This window comes from Somniosus microcephalus, chromosome 10 (assembly GCF_052327205.1).
Source record: "Somniosus microcephalus isolate GS21.2 chromosome 10, FLI_Smic_1.0, whole genome shotgun sequence".
Classification (NCBI taxonomy): Eukaryota; Metazoa; Chordata; class Chondrichthyes; order Squaliformes; family Somniosidae; genus Somniosus; species Somniosus microcephalus.
This window is the reverse complement of record NC_140996.1, coordinates 187,921,053-187,943,423: the sequence shown is the minus strand read 5'-3', so window position 1 is coordinate 187,943,423 and position 22,371 is coordinate 187,921,053. Positions and strand designations below refer to the sequence as shown.

Below are 22,371 nucleotides of genomic sequence, written 5' to 3'. Positions count from 1 at the left end.
CCATAGTCTTGTTTCTTCCTCTTTCAAATATTTATCCAATTTTCCTTTAAAAGATGCAATGATTTCTACCTCAACTACTCCCTGTGGCAATGCATTGCATGTTCCAATAAACCCCTGTGTGAAGAAATTTCTCCGATTGTCTCTCATTCTTCTCTTGGTGTCAGTTATAAATTGATAACCCCTCATCCCTGAATCCTTAACGAGTCTTTCCCTATTCACTCCATTAAAATACTTCACTTTTTTAAACTCTCAGTATTTTAAGTCTCTCCTCACAATAGTTTTCCATCCCTGGCAATATCCTGGCGAATCTACTCTGTACATGCTCTATGGTCTTAATGTCCTTTGTTCCTAAAACTGCACATGATACTCTAACTTTGGCCTAAGTAATATTTTGTAAAAAGTCATCATACTTCTTTACTGTTATCCTCTGTGCCCCTATTTACAAGCCCCAAATTTCCACTTTTTTTATGGCTTTATCTACCTGCACACTCACTTTCAGGGACTATTGGGTCGGAAGTTGCGGTGGGTAATAACGGCGGACGAACCTTTGAAATTGTGCGCAACTTCAGGATGTTGCACATGCGCACCCTAACGCAGGAATCCTGAAGTTGCGGTCAGTCATTCACTGCTCCGACACTGGCTATGCTGTGATTCCCCCACCCCTCACAGCCAGCAATCAGTGAAATCTGTGAAATCGAGGAAATTGACGAAAACTTGGGCCTTTCTGCGGTAATATCGCTGATAAATTCCCCGTTAAAAGTTAGACCCTTTTGGATTAGGTGTAGCTGGGGTTTTAACAGTGTCTTGACTGCTAAACGAGCATTATGGCTCTGAAAAACTAATTTTATTTTTGTGGAGTGTCAAATTTATTCATTTTAATATAAATTACAATTTTTAAGAAACTTTAAAAAAAAATAAAAATAAAAAGTTTTTTTTTTTAAAAGTTTGATCATCTTTATTTCAGGTTTACCTTTTCCCCATGTGAGAGCCCCAATCTTTGTTTTGCTCTCTAAAAAGTTAGAGTAAAAGGAGCTTATTCACTTCCTGGTTCCCGGTGTGTGTGAATTCTGCATTGTGATTGGCTGCTTAGACAGCTTGTTGACGTCACAGCAGCTTGCATTAGGGATTCCCCATTATCTTGCACTGATTTCAACTAAAAGTCGGAAAAGCCGAACTTCTCATAACATAAGAAATAGGAGCAGGAGTAGGCCATACGGCCCCTCGAGCCTGCTCCACCATTCAATAAGATCATGACTGATCATCGACCTCAACTCCACTTTCCCGCCTGATCTCCATATCCCTTGATTCCCCCAGAGTCCAAAAATCTATTTATCTCTGTCCTGAATATACTCAAAGACTCGGCTTCCACAGCCCTCTGGGGCCGAGAATTCCATAGATTCACAACCCTCTGAGTGAAGAAATTCCCCCTCATCTCAGTCTTAAATGGTCGAGCCCTTATTCTGGGACTATGCCCCCTAGTTCTAGACACTCCAGCCAGGGGAAACAACCTCTCAGCATTCTCGCCACAGAGATCGCGAGACCTTTGTGGGAAGCTTACTTCGGGGCCAGCGGCGAATGCCTTTGCTTCGCCACTGACCGCAAATTACCGGCCTATGTATTTAAACCCATGGGTCTCTTGGTTCATCAATGCCCTTCAGTATTTTTCCATTAAGTGGGATACTCCCATTCCTTGTGTCTTTCTCTCCCAAAATGTATTGGCCTAGAAATTCAGTATAGCCACGTTCGGGGCGCTACAGTCGGGCGGCCGCTAAGGTTTGCGCCCGGCGCAAGTTCCCGCCACCTTCGCCGATATTCAGTCGCATCGCCCCAAGAGGTTGCTGCTGCGCTAAAACAGGCGATGCACGACTATCATTAGGCGCTAAGCCGGTGGTCCGGGGCGATACCCCCGAGGGCGGGCGCAGCGCAGGTGCGGCGAGTTGCTGATTGACGGCAGACACTCTGGCGCCGGTCAGCTCTTAAAGGGGGAGGGTGGACTTGTCTGGCTGCCATGCCCTGCGCACTGCAGCCCTGAAGCAAGGCCTGACCAATGCTGGTTCATCAGTTCTACGCCCTGGACCATGGGGAAGCCCGCTATTCTTCCAAATCCCATTGTACGCTCTTGCTGCTTGTCCAGGGTCATGGGGAAGGAGATGTACTGACGTCTCCTTCTGAAAAGGGCATTGTTCACCTGTCGGATGCAGCAATGTACCGCGAACTGGGAGATGTTGGCAATGTCCCCAGTAGCGGATTGGAAGGAGCCGGTGGCATAGAAGTTGAGAGCCACCGTCACCTTCACTGCCACCGACAGAGACGTCCTGCTCCTCAGCTGTGGCTGCAGATCTCTGCGAAGCAGGTGGCAGATCTCAGTGACCACCTCCCTTCGGAATCGCAGCCTCCGAACACACTGCTCCTCAGACATGTTCAGATATGAGAACTGCTGGCGGTATACCCTGGGTGGGTAAGGCCTCCTGTGCCGACACCTGTTGGCCCTTCTCCGTCTGGCCATGACTGGCACTCTCTCACGGCGTCTCTGATCCCTTTGAATGCAATGCAGAAAGCCAACGTTTCCACCCATTGTAGCCCCCATTACAGTATATGTGGCAACTCAAGGCTATGGCACTGAAAGTGAAATCCAAGTGCAAAGCTCTGGCCTGAAGCCAGAAGTACCTGTGCGAGTGCTGAGTCAAAGCAGAAAGCTCTCTGCCTTTGTCTCTCTCCAAATATCTGTCTCTCACACAGAAGGATTGGCACAAAATGGCTGTCACTTATAATGCAGGAGGAGTCCCCTTTAAATAGCGCCCCCCGCACCCCGCAGCGACTGGGAACCGTTCCCCTCTACCAGTCGCTGGGGGCGCCAGGCGCAAAGAAGGGCGGCGCCACTGAAGTTCCGGTTTGGGGCGCACAAAGGGCGTTGCACGATGAAATTACATCAGGATCTGCGCGCGCAGCTGAGCGCACGCAAAGACTTTGCGCCGACGCTAAATCTCTAGTGAAGTTGGGGAGAGGCGCAGATCGCGCTGCGCCCGGCCGCTAGCCGCCTAGCGCCCAACATCTCCTCCTCCTAAGGCGCTACCGGCTGGCGCAAGCAACTGAATTTCTAGGCCATTATCTCATACTTATCCACATTAAATTGCACCCGTCACTTATCTGCCTGTTACACTAACCTACCTATGCCCTCCAGAAATCTTTTACAGTCCTCCTCACTGTTTGCCAAACCTCACTTTTGTGTCGTCTGCAAATTTCTAGATTGCGTTCCTTATACTCAAGTCCAAATCGCCTGTATGTACCGAGAACAAAAGTGGAACCAGCACTGACTCCTGGGGTGGACCACTTTGCTGCTAACCATGCTGCTAAATTTCCTCTTCTAACATACGCTTATATTTTTCTCGCAAAGCCCGTGAGATATTCAATCGGGCGACTGCTGAAAATCCATGTACACTACATCTACTGCATTCTCTTTATCTATTCAATATCCACTGCTGAAAAGAACAGAACCCTGCCTTTAGCAAGTCCATGCAGTCTGTCCTTGAATAAAATTTGTTTCTAAATGCTTAGTATTATTTTCATCCTCATCAGCAACAATAAGGATGGGAGGAACATGGCATATTTAATGTAAAATCTTACAATGAATATTGTTTTCAACTATAAATGTGAAATGCTGGAGCTAGTGTTATTGGAGCTCATCACAACAAATTGATTAACAGAAATATCAAGATAATGTGGACATTGATAAACTGACTAGCTTTAACAAAATGAATCATCATAACACTGGATCATTCACTTCCCAAAAGTCATTAATTGATGAAAGAAAAAGCTAGACGTTTATCAGATTATTCAATAAAACTGTAAAACCTAAACTTAGAACCTAAAAAATATAAGTTGAGCCATCCATTACTTTATTTCTTGGTGTTTGTTTTTGTACGTGAATGTGATTTATCATATCTTTATAACCTGGCACTGCTAAACTTGACTGAAGCTTTTCATTTCCCCTTCACTGATTACATTGTTTAATGAGCTAAGTATATTTATTTTTGGGGTAAAACAACAAATGTATATAGACACATGCATCCAAGCTGTAACAACAAATTGATATCCTAGAATTTTCACTCAATTAACTTTTGGAGGTCAGAGACAAATTTCACGAGTTTAATTTTCTTGGAAGTTTTACCCAGTTATTCCTCTCCCTCAGAGGTGTAAGCAAGTTGGGGGGAAATGCATACCAGAGAAAATTACATGTGGTCTGTTGGCAGCCTTGATGGGCCAAGTGGACGTTTCTCATTCTGTAACATTAATAAATTATTTTAGGAACTTTTATAATTTGTTATGGTCCAGGATTTAAAGGAGCATTGTCATCTGTACGCCTTGAGAAAGTTTTAAACTATAGCAGTGGCTGACACCATGAATCATTCGCCACAGTTAGCAAGTGGGTATATCAGAAGCAGAGGCCGTCTAAGTGACTCACCAAGCAGACAAACTGGAGGCTTTTAAGAGGACAAACAATATTTTAACTGTTTTTCATTGGGAAATGTAATAAGAACATAAGAAATAGGAGCAGGAGTAGGCCAATCGGCCCCTCGAGCCTGCTCTGCCATTCAATAAGATCATGGCTGATCTGATCCTAACCGCCAATCCACTATCACAGAACCATCTCCTGAATCTAACAGAATTAGACACACGAAATAGGAGCAGGATCAGGCTACATGGCCCCTGGGCCCGCTCCGCTACCCACAGGGCCATGACCGATCCGAACCTAGACTCATGTCCAAATTCCTGCCCGCTCCCCGTAACCCTTAATTCCCTTTACTTCTAGGAAACTGTCTATTTCTGTTTTAAATTTATGTAATGATGTAGCTTCTACAGCTTTTTGGGGCAGCATATTCCATGGACCTACCACCCTCTGAGTGAAGTAGTTCCTCCTCATCTCAGTTTTGAAAGAGCAGCCCCTTAATCTAAGACTATGCCCCCTAGTTCTAGTTTCACCTATCATCGGGAACATCTTCCCCGCATCCACCCGATCCAACCCCTTCACAATCTTATATGTTTCAATAAGATCGCCTCTCATTCTTCTGAACTCCAATGAGTAGAGTCCCAATCTACTCAACCTCTCCTCATATGTCCATCCCCTCATCCCCGGGATTAACCGAGTGAACCTTCTTTGTACTGACTCGAGAGCAAGTATGTTCTTTCTTAAGTATGGACACCAAAACTGTACGCAGTATTCCAGGTGCGGTCTCACCAATACCTTGTACAACTGAAGCAATACCTCCCTATTTTTATATTCTATCCCCCTAGCAATGAAAGCCAACATTCCATTGGCCTTCTTAATCACTTGCTGCACCGGCATACTAACCTTTTGAGTTTCGTGCAGCAGGACCCCCAGATCCCTTTGTACTTCAGTACTTTCCAGTTTCTTGCCATTAAGATAATAACTTGCTCTACGATTTTTCCTGCCAAAGTGCATAACCTCACATTTTCCAATATTGTATTCCATCTGCCAAATCTCTGCCCACTTACTTAGCCTGTCGATGTCCCCTTGCAGGTTTTTTATGTCCTCCTCACTCACTACTTTCCCTCCCATCTTAGTATCATCTGCAAACTTTGATATGTTACACTCGGTCCCCTCCTCCAAATCGTTAATATAGATTGTAAATAGTTGGGGACCCAGCACTGACCCCTGCGGAACACCACTAGTTACTGATTGCCAGTCTGAGAATGAACCGTTTATCCCAACTCTCTGCCTTCTATTAGATAGCCAATCCTCTATCCATGCCAGAATATTACCCCCAATCCCGTGATTTTTTATCTTAAGCAATAATCTTTTGTGTGGCACCTTGTCAAATGCCTTTTGGAAGTCTAAATACACTACGTCCACTGGTTCCCCTTTATCCACCCTATACGTTACTTCCTCAAAGAACTCCAGCAAATTTGTCAAACATGACTTCCCCTTCATAAAACCATGCTGACTTTGTCCTATTAAATTATGATTATCCAAATGTCCTGTTACTGTCTCCTTAATAATGGACTCCAAAATTTTACCTACCACAGATGTTAGGCTAACCGGTCTATAGTTTCCAGCCTTCTGTCTACTGCCCTTTTTAAATAAGGGTGTTACATTAGCAGTTTTCCAGTCTGCCGGGACCTTTGCCGAGTCCAGGGAGTTTTGGAAAATTATTACCAATGCATCCACAATCCCTACCGCCACTTCCCTCAAGACCCTAGGATGTAAGCCATCAGGTCCAGGTGATTTATCCGCCTTGAGTCCCATTATTTTACCGAGTACCACTTCCTTAGTGATTTTGATCGTGTTTAGCTCCTCCCCCCCTTTAGCCCCCTGTTTGTCCAGTGTTGGGATATTCTTAGTGTCTTCTACTGTAAAGACTGATGTAAAATATTCATTCAGTGTTTTTGCCATCTCCATATTTCCCACCATTAATTTCCCGGTCTCATCCTCGAAGGGACCAACATTTACTTTAGCCACCCTTTTTCTTTTTATATAACTATAAAAACTCTTACTATCTGTTTTTATATTTTTTGCTAATTTATGGGCAGCGTCTTCTGTCCCTGCGGCGCCATGCTTGTGTGTGCCTAATATTTTCAGTTTAATATTGACTGATGACATGCCTTTTCCTATTTAATTGCAATAGGGTAATGCATCGTAAATATGCATCAGGAAAACCTGATCAGAAAGATTTGAATGAAAACCTGGCAGCAACACAGGGTCTGGCCCAGATGATCACAGAATGCAACAAACTTTTCCAGGTGAGTCTGCTCAGAGCAGCTAAACTGAAGAATTTTCAAATCTGCGATGATTTAGAGAACATATTTTGATAATTGCTGTATCACTACTGCATGGCCTGCATAATCCATATAAAAATGATAAAGTACAATAAATTTCCATAACTATATTCCATATTTCATTACTATATAGTAACCTTTAACCTAAATTCGTGCTCCGTAGGCTGATCTCAGCCAAGGGAGTAGAGTTCTTTGAGGAGGTGAAAGTTATGGTGGATAGGGAAAATGCAGTGGATGTAGTGTATATGAACTTTCAGAAAGCCTTTGACAAGATATCACACATGAGACTACTGGAGAAAGTTAAGGGGTTTGGAAATAGAGGGAGTACAGCAAATTTAACTCTAAACTGGTTAGAATAGAGGAATCCGAGATCAGGAGTTACGGGCAGTTTCTCAGTGTGGTTAGAAATGGGTAGTGGTGTCCCACAGGGTTCTGCTTGTGTTCACTTTGTATATCAATAATTTGGTTAATAGGGCTAGAGGGAGTGGTGTCCAAATTTGCAGACTAACAAAATAGGAGGCATAGTAAATCATTCTGAGGATCAAAGGAAACTGCAGAGATATTTTGATAAGATACTTCAATGGGCTGCAAAGTGACGGATGGAATTCAATGTCAGTAAATGTGAGGTGGTACATTTTGATTTAAAAAGGAAAAGAAACACTTGTAATTGTAGTTTGGTGGAAAACTGGGTGATGTGAAAGAGCAGAAGGATTTTGGGGTTGAGGTTCGCAAGACATTAAAAGCAGCATCTCAAGTGGATGAGGCCATTAAAGTAATGGAATATTGGATATAATGGCAAAAAGATGTCAAATATAAAAGTGAAGCTATAGAATCTATATAAAACCTTAGTAAAACCATAGTTGGCATGCTGTATGCAGTTTTGGGCTCCACACTATCGGAAGGATGTGAATAATTTCTTCGGGGGTTGTCCCGATTAGCCACCGGAACTTCGGCAGAGGATCAGTGGAAACCCTGGATAAACTGCGTAAACAAGATGTCCGCCAAAGTTGTGGCGACTGATCAGGAGAACCCCTGATGAAATTGCTGGCATCTGCTTTTTTCTATCCCCATCTCGCACCACCCCGCCCCCAGCAGTCTCCTGTTCTGAGCTGGAGACAAGCACTTTGAAAAGAAATAGCCCCTGTGGTTCAAATAATACTGACCCCTCATGGAACTACATCAATGAGGGGTGTCTGTTCACATACAGGCAAGCACAATAGTTTTTATGAATTTATATTTAATAATTTTCTCCAGCTCTTAACTAAAAGCTGAGAACCTGGGACTATTTCTTTAGGGGGAAAAATTGGGTTGATTTGCGCCTCTCGTTAGCGCCCCCGGGTGTGGCACCTCTAACACCTCTTGCGAAATTCAGCGGGAGGTTAGCGGCAGCGGTAGCCGGTAGCAGCGCTGCGTCGCCGACGATGACGTCATCAGCCCCAGCCGCAAATGTCCCTTGCGCCCCCTGACCTATCGCCGGACGATATGTCCGACAGGGTCAGGGGGCATTTTTGCAGTGGCGGTGCAAGTTAAAGGGACAGGTGTCAGGCGGCCATTTTTATTTTGGCCGACTGCCAGCACCTGCCCCCTTTCACTTTTTTATGCGGGGTGCCGGCTGTTTTCACGGCACCCCGCTTTCCCAGTGGTCCAGCAGGGCCCCGATGCACGCAGCGCTAGGATCCTCCCCTTTAATCAGGGGTGGAGGCCTACAATGACGCGGCGTTACGTGCCGCCGCGCATGGCGCTGTTGCACGTAGTGCTGCAAACTTCAGTAGTAGTGCCCCAAGAAGGAGGTGAGGCCCTTCCATTAGCACCTCATCTCTTGCTTGGGGCGCTACCACTGAATTTCCAGCGGCAGGCGCTAACATTAGCGCCCCGGCGACGTTAGCGCCCCAAACAGGGCAGCACCCAATTTTTTCTCCCTTCGGGTCTAGGGACACAGCTGGCTCACAGTAATGTGCTGGGCTGTCAGTGAAGCCATTATGACATAAGGTGCTCATGGATAGAACAGAAAACTGTCTGTGGTTTACCTTTACCCAGTTATCCATCTGTTTGGAACAGATCCCTCAAGATATGATGACGCAGTCCCGGAACTCCTATGTTGAAGCCGACGCCCACCCACTGACACTAGAGGAGCTCGGAAAGCAACTGGATGATGACGGGGCAAATTATCAGACTTACCTGGAGAATGTGGTCCAGAACCTCCAGAAAGAAGCCAGGGAGAAATTTAAGGGCTGGGTTTCGTGTCCGTGCCCTGATAACACTGAACTTGCTTACAAAAAGGTACATTTGTACATAAGTACTTCTGCTATATTTTAATACTTTTATGATTAAATAAAAACCTACATGCTTCTTTAGTTGATAAAAAAAATATAAAATCAGTTTGAACTATGTCCTCTAAATATTCATCAGTAATTTATTTGTATCTTCTATGCACATGGTTGTGTTTTTCACTGCCTGCAGGAATGGTATTTCATCTGTATCAGCATCACAACATTTACATATTTAAAACATTGTCAGCAACAGATAGTGGTTGTAAGTGCAAATAAAATGCAAAAACGTCTAAGTGGTGCTCTTGTGGCATAGGCCAAATTGTCACTTAATGTGGATTCTCTAACACCCTCCACTACAATGATTCCCCATAGGCTGAAGCCCAATCTCTGCCAGGCAGTCTAAGAAAGGGATGGAGTGGAGGAGAAGCCACTTCGGTGAGGAGAAGGAGAGAAGACTGCAATAGAACTGCACCACTCTCGTGCACCTCTTCTAACAGCCAGATTAAAAAGGCCTGCAAGCAGGTCGCCCATCTATCCTCTTAGTCACGAACAATCAGCAGTAGGGGAGATCTAACGAGACAGAGGTAGAACAACTTGGAAAGTGTAGCAATGCTGGAGAAATTTGTGTTCAACTAAAAACTGTCCATTCACAATATCACAACCTTACTAATAATGGTAAACAAATACAGAAACTACTGGAAACAAACTGCAAGTCAGCATTTGTGGAGAGAGCAGAAAAAATAATGGGCCAAAAATTGCGGTTGGAGGCATACCTCCAGAGTACACCTCCGACCCGCGAAAGCATTATGCACCTATCTGATGGCGGCGAGGCTGTGAAAACTTGCGGTCTGAGACTGCGAGGCGGAGGGCAGCATAATTGCCCATGGATCCCAGGGACGCAGGCGGTGCGGAAGCCTGGGATCACGTGGGCCTGGTCCTCCAATCGCAAATGCAGAATTTGATTTTAATCATTTCTGAAGGGAATCCCGTAATGAGATATAATCGAATCCCGAAATCAGATTTAATTACAACTGTAACATTTCCGTGCACAATTACGGCCAGTCAGTGGGCAAATAGCCCAACTCTGCACCAGCAATTGCTTTTCATGGCCTGTGCAGATGGCCTGTCAACGCGCATGTTGACCGACCACGAGCTCCGGATTTCACGCGAGCGCATGCGGAAATCCCAAACTTGCGGTGGATTTCAAAGGAGGTACGGCAGCGTACTCTACGCCGCCATACCGACCGCAAAATCCGGCCCATTGTTTTGGGTGCAGACCCTTCTTCAAAACTAAAAGAAGAAGCAGACCGGCTTCTTACTAATGCTGACAAAGTGCAGGCATTTGTGCAAAAGAAATTGATATTCAGTCATGTATCCAGTGCTCGGCCATAGATTGTTCACTTTGCTTGAAGCGCTGCTGTTACTTACTATCTGCGTGAGATATCTTTTATTTATATCGCATGGCGAGGAACTCCGATCTTGTATATATTTTGAAATAACAATTTTCTGTCATAACAGCTTCCTCCTGACATCATAAAGCTTATTAATCCTTTTCAGTGTTCAACTACTTTTATAAAAAGGAGAAACAGAAAATGCTGGAAATACACAACGTGTCAATCAGCATCTGTAAAGAGAAAGGGCAGTGTTAAGTCTGTGTGTTATAGTGATAATTACTACACAGACTACAAGAGTAAATTCAACAGGTCTTTACTGGTTGGAGGTCGGGACTATTCTGAATACAATATTACTACACAGTGCTTATATACCGGTGTGGTCACCACCGGTATTACGTATACAGCAGCCAGAGAAAGTAGTACATCTCTTAAGGTGGAACAGGCTTAAGTTCTCTTAAGGTGGAACAGGTTACATACACCACAATCCTCCCTTTTTAGCTTAACAGTCATATCCCCATTTAACATAACATAATAACATATATACATATATAACTTCAGGTATAACAGTTCAAAGGTTCAGTCTCTCAGGAGGCTTTCTGATGCGGCTTGGATAACGCCTCTCAGTAGTCTCTGATTCTTGTTGTTGAGGTGCCTCCTCTATTTGGTTTCCAATGTATTGGGTGTCATCATCATCAAGTATATTCCCTGCCGAGGTAGATGCTTCAGGTTCATTAACGTCTTCCACAGTTGTCTCTGTCACAACCATGGGTTCGACCCTTGCTCTCGACTCTACCAGTTGATCCGCATGACGCCTTATCACATTATGACCAATATCTACTGTGTACATCAGAGGTCCTTGTCTGGCCCGAATTGTTCCGGACTGCCATTTTTCATTTCCATAGCCCCTTGCCAACACTGGTTGTCCTACGTCGAAAGTTCGAGTGGTCTTGTTGTTAATATGCCGAAACTGTTTGTTTTCCACTTCCCTCCGCACATTTGGTTTTAACAAGTCCAACTTGGACCGCAACCTCCTGTTATAAAACATCATGGCAGGACTTTGGTTAGTCACTGCATGATTGGCGTTTCGATATGACATCAGGAACTTGTCGACCTTGTGTTGCAGCGGAATCTGATCATCGTTCATGGCCTTAATTGCCTTTTTGAATGTCTGGACAAATCTTTCAGCCAACCCGTTTGTCGCCGGATGATATGGGGCAGAGGTATAATGTTTTACTCCATTCTTCTTTAAGAATTGTCGGAATTCTTCCGATACAAACTGTGGTCCGTTGTCCGAACAGATCTGTTCTGGCAATCCGTTCCTTGCGAATATTGTTCCTAACACCGCAATTGTCTTTTCTGAAGTAGTGGTATCCATCTTGATGACTTCTGGCCATTTGGAATGTGCGTCCACCGCGATTAGGAACATGGAGTCCATGAATGGACCAGCAAAGTCAATGTGTACGCGTTGCCATGGGGCTGAAGGCCATTCCCATGGGTGTAGCGGTGCTATCGGAGGTGCATTTTGCACTTTTTGGCACCCAGCGCAGCTTTTCGTTAACTCCTCAATCTGTTGGTCAATACCCAGCCACCATACATAAGCCCCAGCAAGACTTTTCATTTTAACTCCCCCCAGATGACCTTCATGCAGTTCGTTTAAAACTCTTTCCCTTAACTTGGGAGGAATAATCACTCTTGTCCCATACATCAAGGTACCATGGCAGACGGACAGCTGGTCTCGCCTTGCCGAAAATGCCGGTAACAGAGGATCACCCCGTGTTGGCCATCCTTTCACTGTCACCTCGTAGACTCTGGACAGTGTCGGGTCGTTCCTGGTTTCTCTTTCAATACTTGCATTGGTGACTGGTAAACACTCGATGATGGTCGAATGAAATAACTCAACAGGGTCAACTTTCGTCGTGTCTTCTTCTTCAGGTAGTGGCAGGCGCGACAGCCCATCAGCATTGCCATGCTGTTTCGTACCTTTGAATTCTATTTGATATTGATGTGCCCCTAGGAAAAGAGACCATCTCTGGAGACGCTGCGCTGTCATCACTGAAACACCCTTCTTAGGGTTAAAAATGGATACCAACGGTTGATGGTCTGTCAGAAGTGTGAATTTTTGGCCCTGCAGGTAATGATTAAACTTCTTCACTCCCCATACAAGGCTAAGAGCCTCCCTATCGATCTGCGCATAGTTGCGCTCAGCGGAGGTCAATGATCTGGATGCAAACGCGACTGGCCTTTCCGTGCCATTTGGCAACTTGTGTGAGAGTACTGCCCCAATACCATATGGAGAAGCATCACAAGCCAACCGAATAGGCAGTGTCGGGTTGAAGTGAGCCAACACTTCCTCTGAGGTGATCAATTCTTTGCTTTTGCGAAATGCCTTCTTACAGTTTTCGCCCCATTCCCATGGTACCCCTTTCTGCAAAAGAGCGTTTAACGGGTGCAGTACCGTGGATAGATTTGGCAGAAATTTATGGTAATAGTTAATTAATCCTAGAAACGACCTCAACTGAGAGACATTCTCCGGAGCGGGAGCCTTTACAACTGCCTCAATCTTGTCAGGAGACTTATGAAGCCCCTCCCGGTCAATGACATGGCCACAGTATGAGATCCGCTTCTGGAAGAACTCGCATTTCTGCCGATTTACTCTAAGTCCATACTCTTTCAGTCTGTTGAGCACCAGTTCCAAGTTTGCGAGATGTTGTTCATCACCATCACCTGTGATCAGAATATCGTCCAGGTAACATTGTGTGCCTGGAATTCCCTGTAATACCTGCTCCATGGCCCTCTGCCAAATTGCTGGAGCCGATGCCACTCCAAAAACCAGCCTATTGTACCGGTACAACCCTCGATGCGTGTTGATCGTGAGGTATTGGCGTGACTCTTCCTCAACCTCCATCTGCAAGTACGCCTGCGCCAGGTCTATCTTGGTGAAGTGTTTCCCGCCAGACAATGAAGCGAAAATATCCTCAATCCATGGAAGCGGATACTGCACCGTGTGAAGCACCGGATTAACGGTGATTTTGAAATCTCCACAGATGCGAACCTTCCCTGGATCTCCTGGCTTGTTGCTCGCAGGACGTTTCATAACGGGAATAATGGGCGTAGCCCACTCACTCCAATCTACCTTAGACAGTACACCTGAACATTCTAGTGCTTCCAGTTCCGCTTCAACAGTAGGTCGTATTGCATAGGGTACCGGTCTGGCTTTAAAAAATTTTGGTTGTGCATGTTCATCAATCTTGATGTTTGCCGTAATTCCTCTCGGTGTTCCCAGTCCCTGCTGGAACACCTCTTTAGCATCATCCAATATTCTGGACAATCGTTTAGGTTTGACATCTGTTTCCCCGGAATCTACCGTTAGTGCCTTCAAGGAGTGCCAGTCCATATTAATTTTCCTAATCCACTCCCGTCCTAGTAGTGGTGGACCTCCTTCAGGTAGCACATATAAGTCCATTACTTGGCTTTCTTCGCCCTTGTGGACCACTTCTACCACTATTTTTCCGATGGGGTACACTCTTTGCCCCGTGTATGTTTTCAATATAATCTCTGTATCCTGTAGGGGAATATGTTGGAATAACCTTTTGTAATCTTTCTTATTCATGACCGTCAATGCCGATCCAGTGTCCAATTCCATTTTTACTTGGACTCCTGCTATCTGAAGAGTGACCCAAATTGTCTGGAGATCTGCATCCTTACCAACGTTGTGTACTCTTAAGCTATCCAGTTCATTACTGCTAGCATCTGAATCTGACTTCTGTTCGGTCAAACTGTTCTTTGTCACCTTGTGTACCTTTGCGTATTTTCCTTGCGGTGACTTTTTGTTGCTGGTCTTCTTTCCTGACCAGCATACTTTAGCTATGTGGCCAAGCCTGCCACACGTTCTGCATTCTTGGTTTTTAAACCAACACTGGTTCTGATCGTGCGTTGTCTTTCCACAACGATAACATTTGACAGAACTCAAACCCAATTTGTTTGTACTGAGTTCCGGTGACCGTAGCTGCATTACTGCCGTGCCTCTCGCTGCGGCTTCGTGTGCTGCTGCCATAGTGACCGCCTTCTCAAGCGTCAGCTCATTCTCCTCGAGCAGTCGCTTTTGTGTATCCTGTTTAAATAAACCACACACAAATTTATCTCGTAGTGCCTCTGTCAGTCCCGTTCCAAACTGACAATATTTTGCTAGCTTACGTAATTCCATCAAATATTCAGCATTGCTTTCATTCTGCAGCTGCCTTCTGTCGTAAAATTTAAATCGTTCCGCTAGCATCAGCGGCGTGGGGTTTAGATGATTTTTCAGGACAGTAACAATCTCATCGAACGTCTTATCCGCCGGTTCATCTGGTGATAACAGGTGTTTCAATTGCCCGTATGTCTTCGCACCCATTAAATTTAATAATGTTAGTGCTTTATCTGCATCAGGAATTTTATTTGCCTTACAATAATTTTGTATGCGTTCTACATACATGGCCCAATCTTCGATGTCACTATCAAAGGTATTAATGTTCCCATGTTTAGGCATCGTTGCAATTTATTGTATTTTTATGTTATCCAAGATGCCGGCTTCCCGCTCTTGTCGTCGTCCTCCGCCCACAAAATGGTGGTTTTCCCGCGCTTGGCGGTCTTCAACCGTCCCCCGACGCTGTCTCCGCTTCACCGCAGCTCTCGCGCCTTCAGTTTCCCCAGACGCTGCGCCTTTTAGCCCGAATGTGGCCCTTATCTCCGGTCGCGATCGATGTCCCCGCGCTGCGCCTCTCGCTCGAAAGCGGCCCGGCCCTTATCTCCGGTCGCGATCGATCTCACCGCCCTTATTCCTCCGTCTTCCCAGCCCCGTCTGTACAGCCAACGCGGTTGACTTTCTGTTGCGTCGCTTCCCGGCTTACCCACCACCGAGGTAGAAAGAAGAAAGCTGACAGTCGCTGATGGAGGCTTCGAGGTCAGGATGTCTTCTGCACTCAGATTTCTCGATGCCTGCCGCTCGACGTGTCTTCCAGTAGGGTGATGAGGGTGGAAACCTCTCTTCGACGTCCTGTCTGTGGACGAAGCCGCCGTGGAAATAACTGCCGCAGGGTAAGAATCGGACTCGTCGCCACTGTTAAGTCTGTGTGTTATAGTGATAATTACTACACAGACTACAAGAGTAAATTCAACAGGTCTTTACTGGTTGGAGGTCGGGACTATTCTGAATACAATATTACTACACAGTGCTTATATACCGGTGTGGTCACCACCGGTATTACGTATACAGCAGCCAGAGAAAGTAGTACATCTCTTAAGGTGGAACAGGCTTAAGTTCTCTTAAGGTGGAACAGGTTACATACACCACAGGCAGGGTATAATGTTTTGGGTCTGTTCCCTTCAGCAGTGGAAATGTCACCATTTCTCTTTACAGAAGTTGACTGACCTGTTATGTATTTCCAGCATTTTTTGTTTTTATTTCAATTGTGTGACTTGAAGTTTTCTTGTTTTTGATTTTACACTTTTTTGAGTTACATAGAATTAATACAAGTATTGCAGACAGATTCATGGTGAAGCCATGATTGGTGGTATTGTCACTTGAAAGAAAGAACTTGCATTTCTATAGCGCCTTTCACGACCTCAGGATGTCCCGAAGCACTTTACAGCCAATGAAGTACTTTTGAAGTGTATTCATGTTGTAATGTAGGAAATGCAGTAGCCAAATTATGCACAAGGTCCCATAAACAGCAATGTGATAATGACCAGATGATCTGTTTTAGTGGTGTTCATTGAGGGATAAATATTGACCGGGAAAACTCCCCTACTCTTCTTCGAATAGTGCCATGGATCCTTTGCGTCCACCCGAGACAGTTTAACATCTCATCCGAAAGATGGCACCTCCGACAGTGCAGCACTCCCTCCGTACTGCACTGGAGTGTCAGCCCAGATTTTGTGCTCAAGTCTCTGGAATGGGGCTTGAACACACAGCCTTCTGACTCGGAGGCGAGAGTGCTACCCACTTAGCCATGCCTAACACCCACACCTAACACTTGTGGATTATGCACCCTTCCACTCACTTATGGAATAAACTGCGTATCCCACTGTTTGCACCAAGTGCCTCCAGTAATGAAAGTCATTGCTTCTTTTATCGTAGGTTGGTGATGGTCACCCTCTTCGTCTGTGGAAGGTGAACGTTGAAGTAGAGGCACCACCTTCTGTAGTTCTGAATCGAGTACTACGAGAGCGCCACCTGTGGGATGATGACCTGCTCCAGTGGAAAATCATAGAATCCCCGGATAAGCAGACTGAAATCTTCCAGTATGTCTTGAACAGCATGGCTCCTCACCCCAGCAGGGACTTTGTCACACTGAGGTGAGTTTTGAATACAGAATGCACCATATACCAGACACTAGCATCTGAAAATGAGTCATTCACCAGTAATCTATCACCAGTGTGTAAAATTCTTCTTTTATTCACACCAACTTCTTATCATGTTCCTCAATCTTTTCTCTCTCCAGAAATCTACCCATTTATATGACATGCCTCAGTGGTCGTCTTCCTCATTATTTATTCCATAACTCTCTTACTCTTGGAAATTCCACCTAATTTTCCTTTTTAATTTTTGACTCGTGCTCACTGAGACTCCCCATGAATGTAATCAAAAGTGTGTTTCCTCTTTTATCTTCACTGGTTCCCATCTGTGAGATATGTGTGGGCTGGCTTTCTGGGGAATATGAGGTTATTGTTTTTGAATTTTTCCCAGTACACCAGGTTGAGACTCCTTTTCATGGAAAATTCAGTACTACTGGAAGCAAGCAACTTGTCAGATCTGATGTTACCACATAGCGTAATAAAGTGTGTGGCTTTATCTGATTCGATTAATCCAAATAGCGGGCTTGCATCTTCAGCAAAGAGGTGCTATCAATGCAGCAGATGCCGGAGCACATGGAGGCCTCTTTGCAGGCATACCATTTGCAAACATTAAGAACACTAGCTAGTGAAAACGCCACTGTTACGTCTCAATGCAAACACTAAAGGGCCATCATTTCTGCCTTCGGGAACTTTAAGAAAAAAAAAGACGTATGTTTAAAAAAAAAACTGATGGAATGTCTCATTTAACTTGCATCTACTTTTTTGACTAAACTTAAGGGACTGAAATTTTAGCCAAAATAATGTCATTGCATTCAAACCAGGTTAGCATCATTTTTGCAGAAAGTGTGGCCCAGGTTCCACAAATGCAAATAATCCAAGAATGCAAAGCGCTTGTATCACCAAGGATATCACCATCACTATTTAGAGTTCTATGACTTCATTCTCACAAACATCAGTAACAAACCATAGGCAATCCACAAGAGAATTGGTTTGTTGCTGAACAACATTATGGTCAAGCATTGATGCATGAAACGTATCTCAGCACTGTGGTGATTTTAACCAAGATACATGACAAACCGTCACACGTTATTACTAAATTAGATATTTGAACATTCAATGAAACTAAAATAAAATACTTGGTGCTCTTGAGTCTTGTGCTTACTTAGTTAAGATTTATTTTCCATTTAACCGCTTAGATTTGTTCCTCTGTGGCCACCGTGAGATTCAGTCATGCTCGTGAGGTTCTTTGCATATTTGACACTCTGCTAGGGCTATTACGTTTCTATCTTTCCCTTGTAAACTCAGGATAAAATAACCTTCTGTTGTTTCTGTCTTTGGCTCTTTCAGAACATGGAGGACAGATTTACCAAAGGGAACATGTGCGCTGGTGGCCATTTCCATAGAACACGACGAGGCACCTTTGGTGGGTGGAGTCCGAGCCATGGTCATGGACAGTCAGTGTCTGATTGAGCCATGTGGCTCTGGGAAATCCAGAATGACGCACATCAGCAGAGCTGACCTGAGGTAAATGAACTCTTGTACCAGTGGCACACTCTTTTGTTAATCTGAGTTTTAAATGTTAACATTTGCCTACAGTAACAAAGGGGGAGAGAAGACTTGCGGGGGATAGCTTTGTCCTTAAAGAACTCCCCATTCTCTTACCAGCGAAAAAAATATTCATATATAATAAATAATTAATCTCCTATGGCTTTGCTTCTGGAGAAAAGTAAAACAAAGTCTTTCTGTCGGCCAGTCCTCATTCTCTAATCCTTCTATCACCTTCTCATTGTCTTTCAGTTTTGTCTTCCACTGTCTCACTGTTTCGCTCTCGCTCTTTCTCTCTCTCTCTGGCTCGCCCATATTTTCTCCTCTTGTCTCTGTTTGTCTCTGATTCTTCCTCTCTTTATGTAAGAAAGGACAGTGAATGGGAGCACTCCAAGTAAAAGATGTCCAATAATTCAACTTTTCTAAAGATTTAGGGGGAGAAATTCAGTTGGTTGCGCCACCTGTTAGCGCCTTAAGAGGGTGCTAAGTGGGTCGCAAGCCAACTCGCGCCCAGGCGCGGCACTGCCCACGCCTCCTAAATTCCGCGGGACATTAGTGGTGGCGCTAACCGTTAGCGCTGTGCTGCTGCCGATGATGTCATCAGTGTGCCCAGCGCCCCGCTGACACTCCGGCCGCGATAATCGGCAGCGCCCCCTGATTTATCGGCAGACGCTATGTCCGACAGGGTCAGGGTGGCCTACCTGCAGCTGGGGAGGCGCAAATTAAAGGCGAGGTGCGGGGCGGCCATTTTTGTTGTTGGCCGCCTGCCAGCACCTGCCTGTGCTCCCGTCCCCTGCCTCCTGAACCCCCCCCACCCCCCCCACGGAGTGCCGGCTGCGCTCCAAGAACCTGGCACTTCTCCTCGGTGCCGGGCTCTTTTGCCTGCACTCCCGATCCTCGGGGGCCCAGCTGGGCCCCAGATCGCGCTGCACAAGGCCCCTCCCCTTTAAGAGGGGGAGGAAGGCCTGCAATACCGCAGCGCGACATGCTGCGGCATGTTGTGCCACGATATTCACTCACAGTGCCCCAAGAGGGATGCGGGGTGCCTCCAGTAGCGCCGCGCTTCCCTTTGGGGCTCAACCACTCAATTTCCGGTGCGGGGGCGCGAATATTTCCGGGGCGCTACTTTTAGCGCCCTGGCGAGGCTGGTGCCCCAAACGGGGCTATACTCAATTTCTCCCCCTTAGAATTTATTTGGAAAAGGTATCTTTCTATACCTAGAAATCCGATCAATGTTATGATATTCTGCTGGTTTCATTTCACTAAGTAGTACTTGGTTGAAAATCTCTCCCAAGAAAATGAGGTTTGATTATTGTTTACCTGATATCACATGGAAATATCAGCTTGATTAAAAATGCCAAACAAAACCTACAGGGGCAAATTTTCTTCTTATTGTAATTAGGCATAAAGGATTATCTGAGGACAGCACATAAAGGAAAATTGGGCAGGGAGGATAGCATTAGTGTAACAGCCCACCCAATTTTCTATCTATTAAATGTGCTCATTGAGGCTGGAAAATGAAAAATTGTTCATAAAAAACCTGATATAACTATAATAAAGAAAAGAAATGTGTGTTAGATCCTACCTCACTCATGTTACCAGCTTTTCACCACCTTCACGTGCCTCTCGTACTGAGCTTGCACATCAAGGTAAGAAATCTCAAAATAACACAATGCAAGAAAGATGTCATGCATTGAGTTTCAAGGCAGTAATTCAGCCTTGTAATTCTGCTGATTTTCATAAACTGCTCAAGCTTCACTCTACTGATTAATGATGTGATCGTACTGCGCGATTGAATTACTGCTTTGTAACTGTCGGCCATCTATTATTGAATGTAGCATTACTATCTAAGTGGACTAGAAACTGAGACTGCTGGAAGCACACAGCTAATGAATCAGCATCTGATAGAGGAAAATAGGTCAGCATTTCTGGTCATATTCTTCATTAGCACTAGGGATGAAGTGTACCCAAAATCTGAACCTGTCTTTCTTTTTTATGTACAGACAGATCTGTGTATTTCCAGCATTTTCTGTTTTTATTATTTTCTCCATTACAGTTGCGTGTCTTTTCAGTGGCATATTAAAACTGCGCAGATATTCTGGAGATTAAAAAAGGCACCAACTTTTCTTTCAAAAAATTTAAGTTTTGTTTTTCTCCGATGCTAATGGAATTGTTTGCTGGTATGTAATGTGTATTAGGTATTTGTGGTCTATCCACGTGGCTGGGTACAGATGCTGTAAATTCATAAAATAACACCGCAGACTGCCAGTGTGTTTTACACCCAGATGTTTGTGGGTGCTTGTCTCAGTCTGTGGGAATGCATCACACTAATGTCCAAATGTGTTCATTTTTTTAGGGGCCGGACTCCAGAATGGTACAACAAAGCCTTTGGGTATCTCTGTGCAGCAGATGTTGCTAGAATCAGAAACTCATTTCAACCTTTAAATGCAGAGGGACCTGAAACCAAAATCTGAAACGGAAAAGCCTTTATCGGAAGGGGTACATTTGAAGAAGGAACAGGGAAGCCATTTTCTGGGAAAGCTGATCCCTCGAGGCAGAAATGAAAATGGACAAAAGGGTGGTTAAATGTTTCACAAATGGTGAATGGCTTCCTCTCGGCAAAGACATAGGTAAAATCTCCTTGTATTGAGTGATATCTCTGCCAAGGGCCCTCATGGTACTGTACTGTACTGGTTGCCATGGTGTTCCTCTGCGTTGCAGATACACAGTGGTGCTGACCTGCATCATCCACGGCAAGCTTTTATAACATTGTAATCCCTCCCTTTGTGCCCTGATCCAATCTTTGCGCAACTCCTGGGCCCATTGCCAGATCGATTCAGATAAGACCATGCATCTGGAGCTGTTCAGAAAGTCACACTTTCAACATTTTTATTTTGAATTTATCCATGTATACCAAGCCTAGGTTCCAGGTAATTATGGTGGGCCTCGTATACAAAAGTTGAGATCCATAAATCTATACAGAATTTTAATCTGTGCTTTGCACAGTCTGAGGAATAAATGCTTCTGAGAAGCATCTGCATTTTTATTTTATATATATATATATATGTAGATAATAAAGATATATATGAAGTATAAATATAAATATATATATTCTGTATCTATATTTTAAGCCTTTAACATTCAGCTGTGATGCCTGGCTGACTAGCTGATATTCCTGTCACTTGGATCCCAACATCTTGCCATAGAATTTTGAGCAGATTTTGCTATTGTGAGCTGGGTGTTTGCACAATGAGGCCAATTCAACAATGACCTTTGGTGAGGTCAGATTTGCTTTGACACAGTTGTAGCTTGACTATACCTGTGATGGAAATAGTTGAGAAAACCAACAGAGCTGAAAATAATGTGCATGTGTAGATAGAGTAGATGGTTTCACCAAGTCTTTGGACCCTCCCTCCCGCCAACATGCAAATATGTATTTAAAAAGTAATTATTCATTTCAGTAATTTATTGTTCACTCTGGATTAGCAAAAACAGGAATTTGTACTGGAAGCTTATTAAGAACTTTCCTGAGGAGAATACAGTCTTGATTGTACTTCTTCACTATTATACTGGGCATGTTTTAAAGCACATTATAATTTTCACAGTATTATTTTCATATGCAACATACAAGGTGCAATTACTCGTAAACAACAGTGAAAAAAATGCTATGTCAGCGTCACATACTTAATCGCAATCATATCCTTGATGAGTGTAGTCACTTTATATGTGCATGAGTCAAGCGGTTGTACTTTCATTGGTACTTGGGCCATATTCTCAACATAGTATTATGCCGCTGACTGGGATTTAGTATGACAAGGAATTTTATTTAAGGATGTAACTATTTATACCTCATTTTTACCTCATTTGCTGGATTTTTGTTGACTGTAAATATGTTTACCTAATATTTAGAGTGAGAAATTCTGATACATTTTAAAAAAATATTTGTGGTTAAAGTTTTCATTATTTCTTGTACAAAAAGTTTATTTTTTCCTCATCATATTATGAAATGCACTAATAAAGATTACATCATTTAA

General features: G+C 44.3%; 1 protein-coding gene across 3 annotated transcripts in view; it reads left to right on the top strand.

Moving 5' to 3' along the window:
- Nucleotides 1–22,371, top strand: part of stard13b (StAR related lipid transfer domain containing 13b) — a 730,982-nt gene extending 708,611 nt beyond the window's left edge. For all 3 annotated transcript variants that reach the window (XM_085999342.1, XM_085999344.1, XM_085999343.1), the window contains 5 exons: nt 6,645–6,759; nt 8,854–9,075; nt 16,575–16,792; nt 18,140–18,316; nt 20,694–22,371. In XM_085999342.1, coding sequence (XP_085855468.1) covers nt 6,645–6,759; nt 8,854–9,075; nt 16,575–16,792; nt 18,140–18,316; nt 20,694–20,811 — 850 coding nt within the window. In that variant the 3' untranslated portion in view covers nt 20,812–22,371. The remainder of the gene's footprint in view (nt 1–6,644; nt 6,760–8,853; nt 9,076–16,574; nt 16,793–18,139; nt 18,317–20,693) is intronic.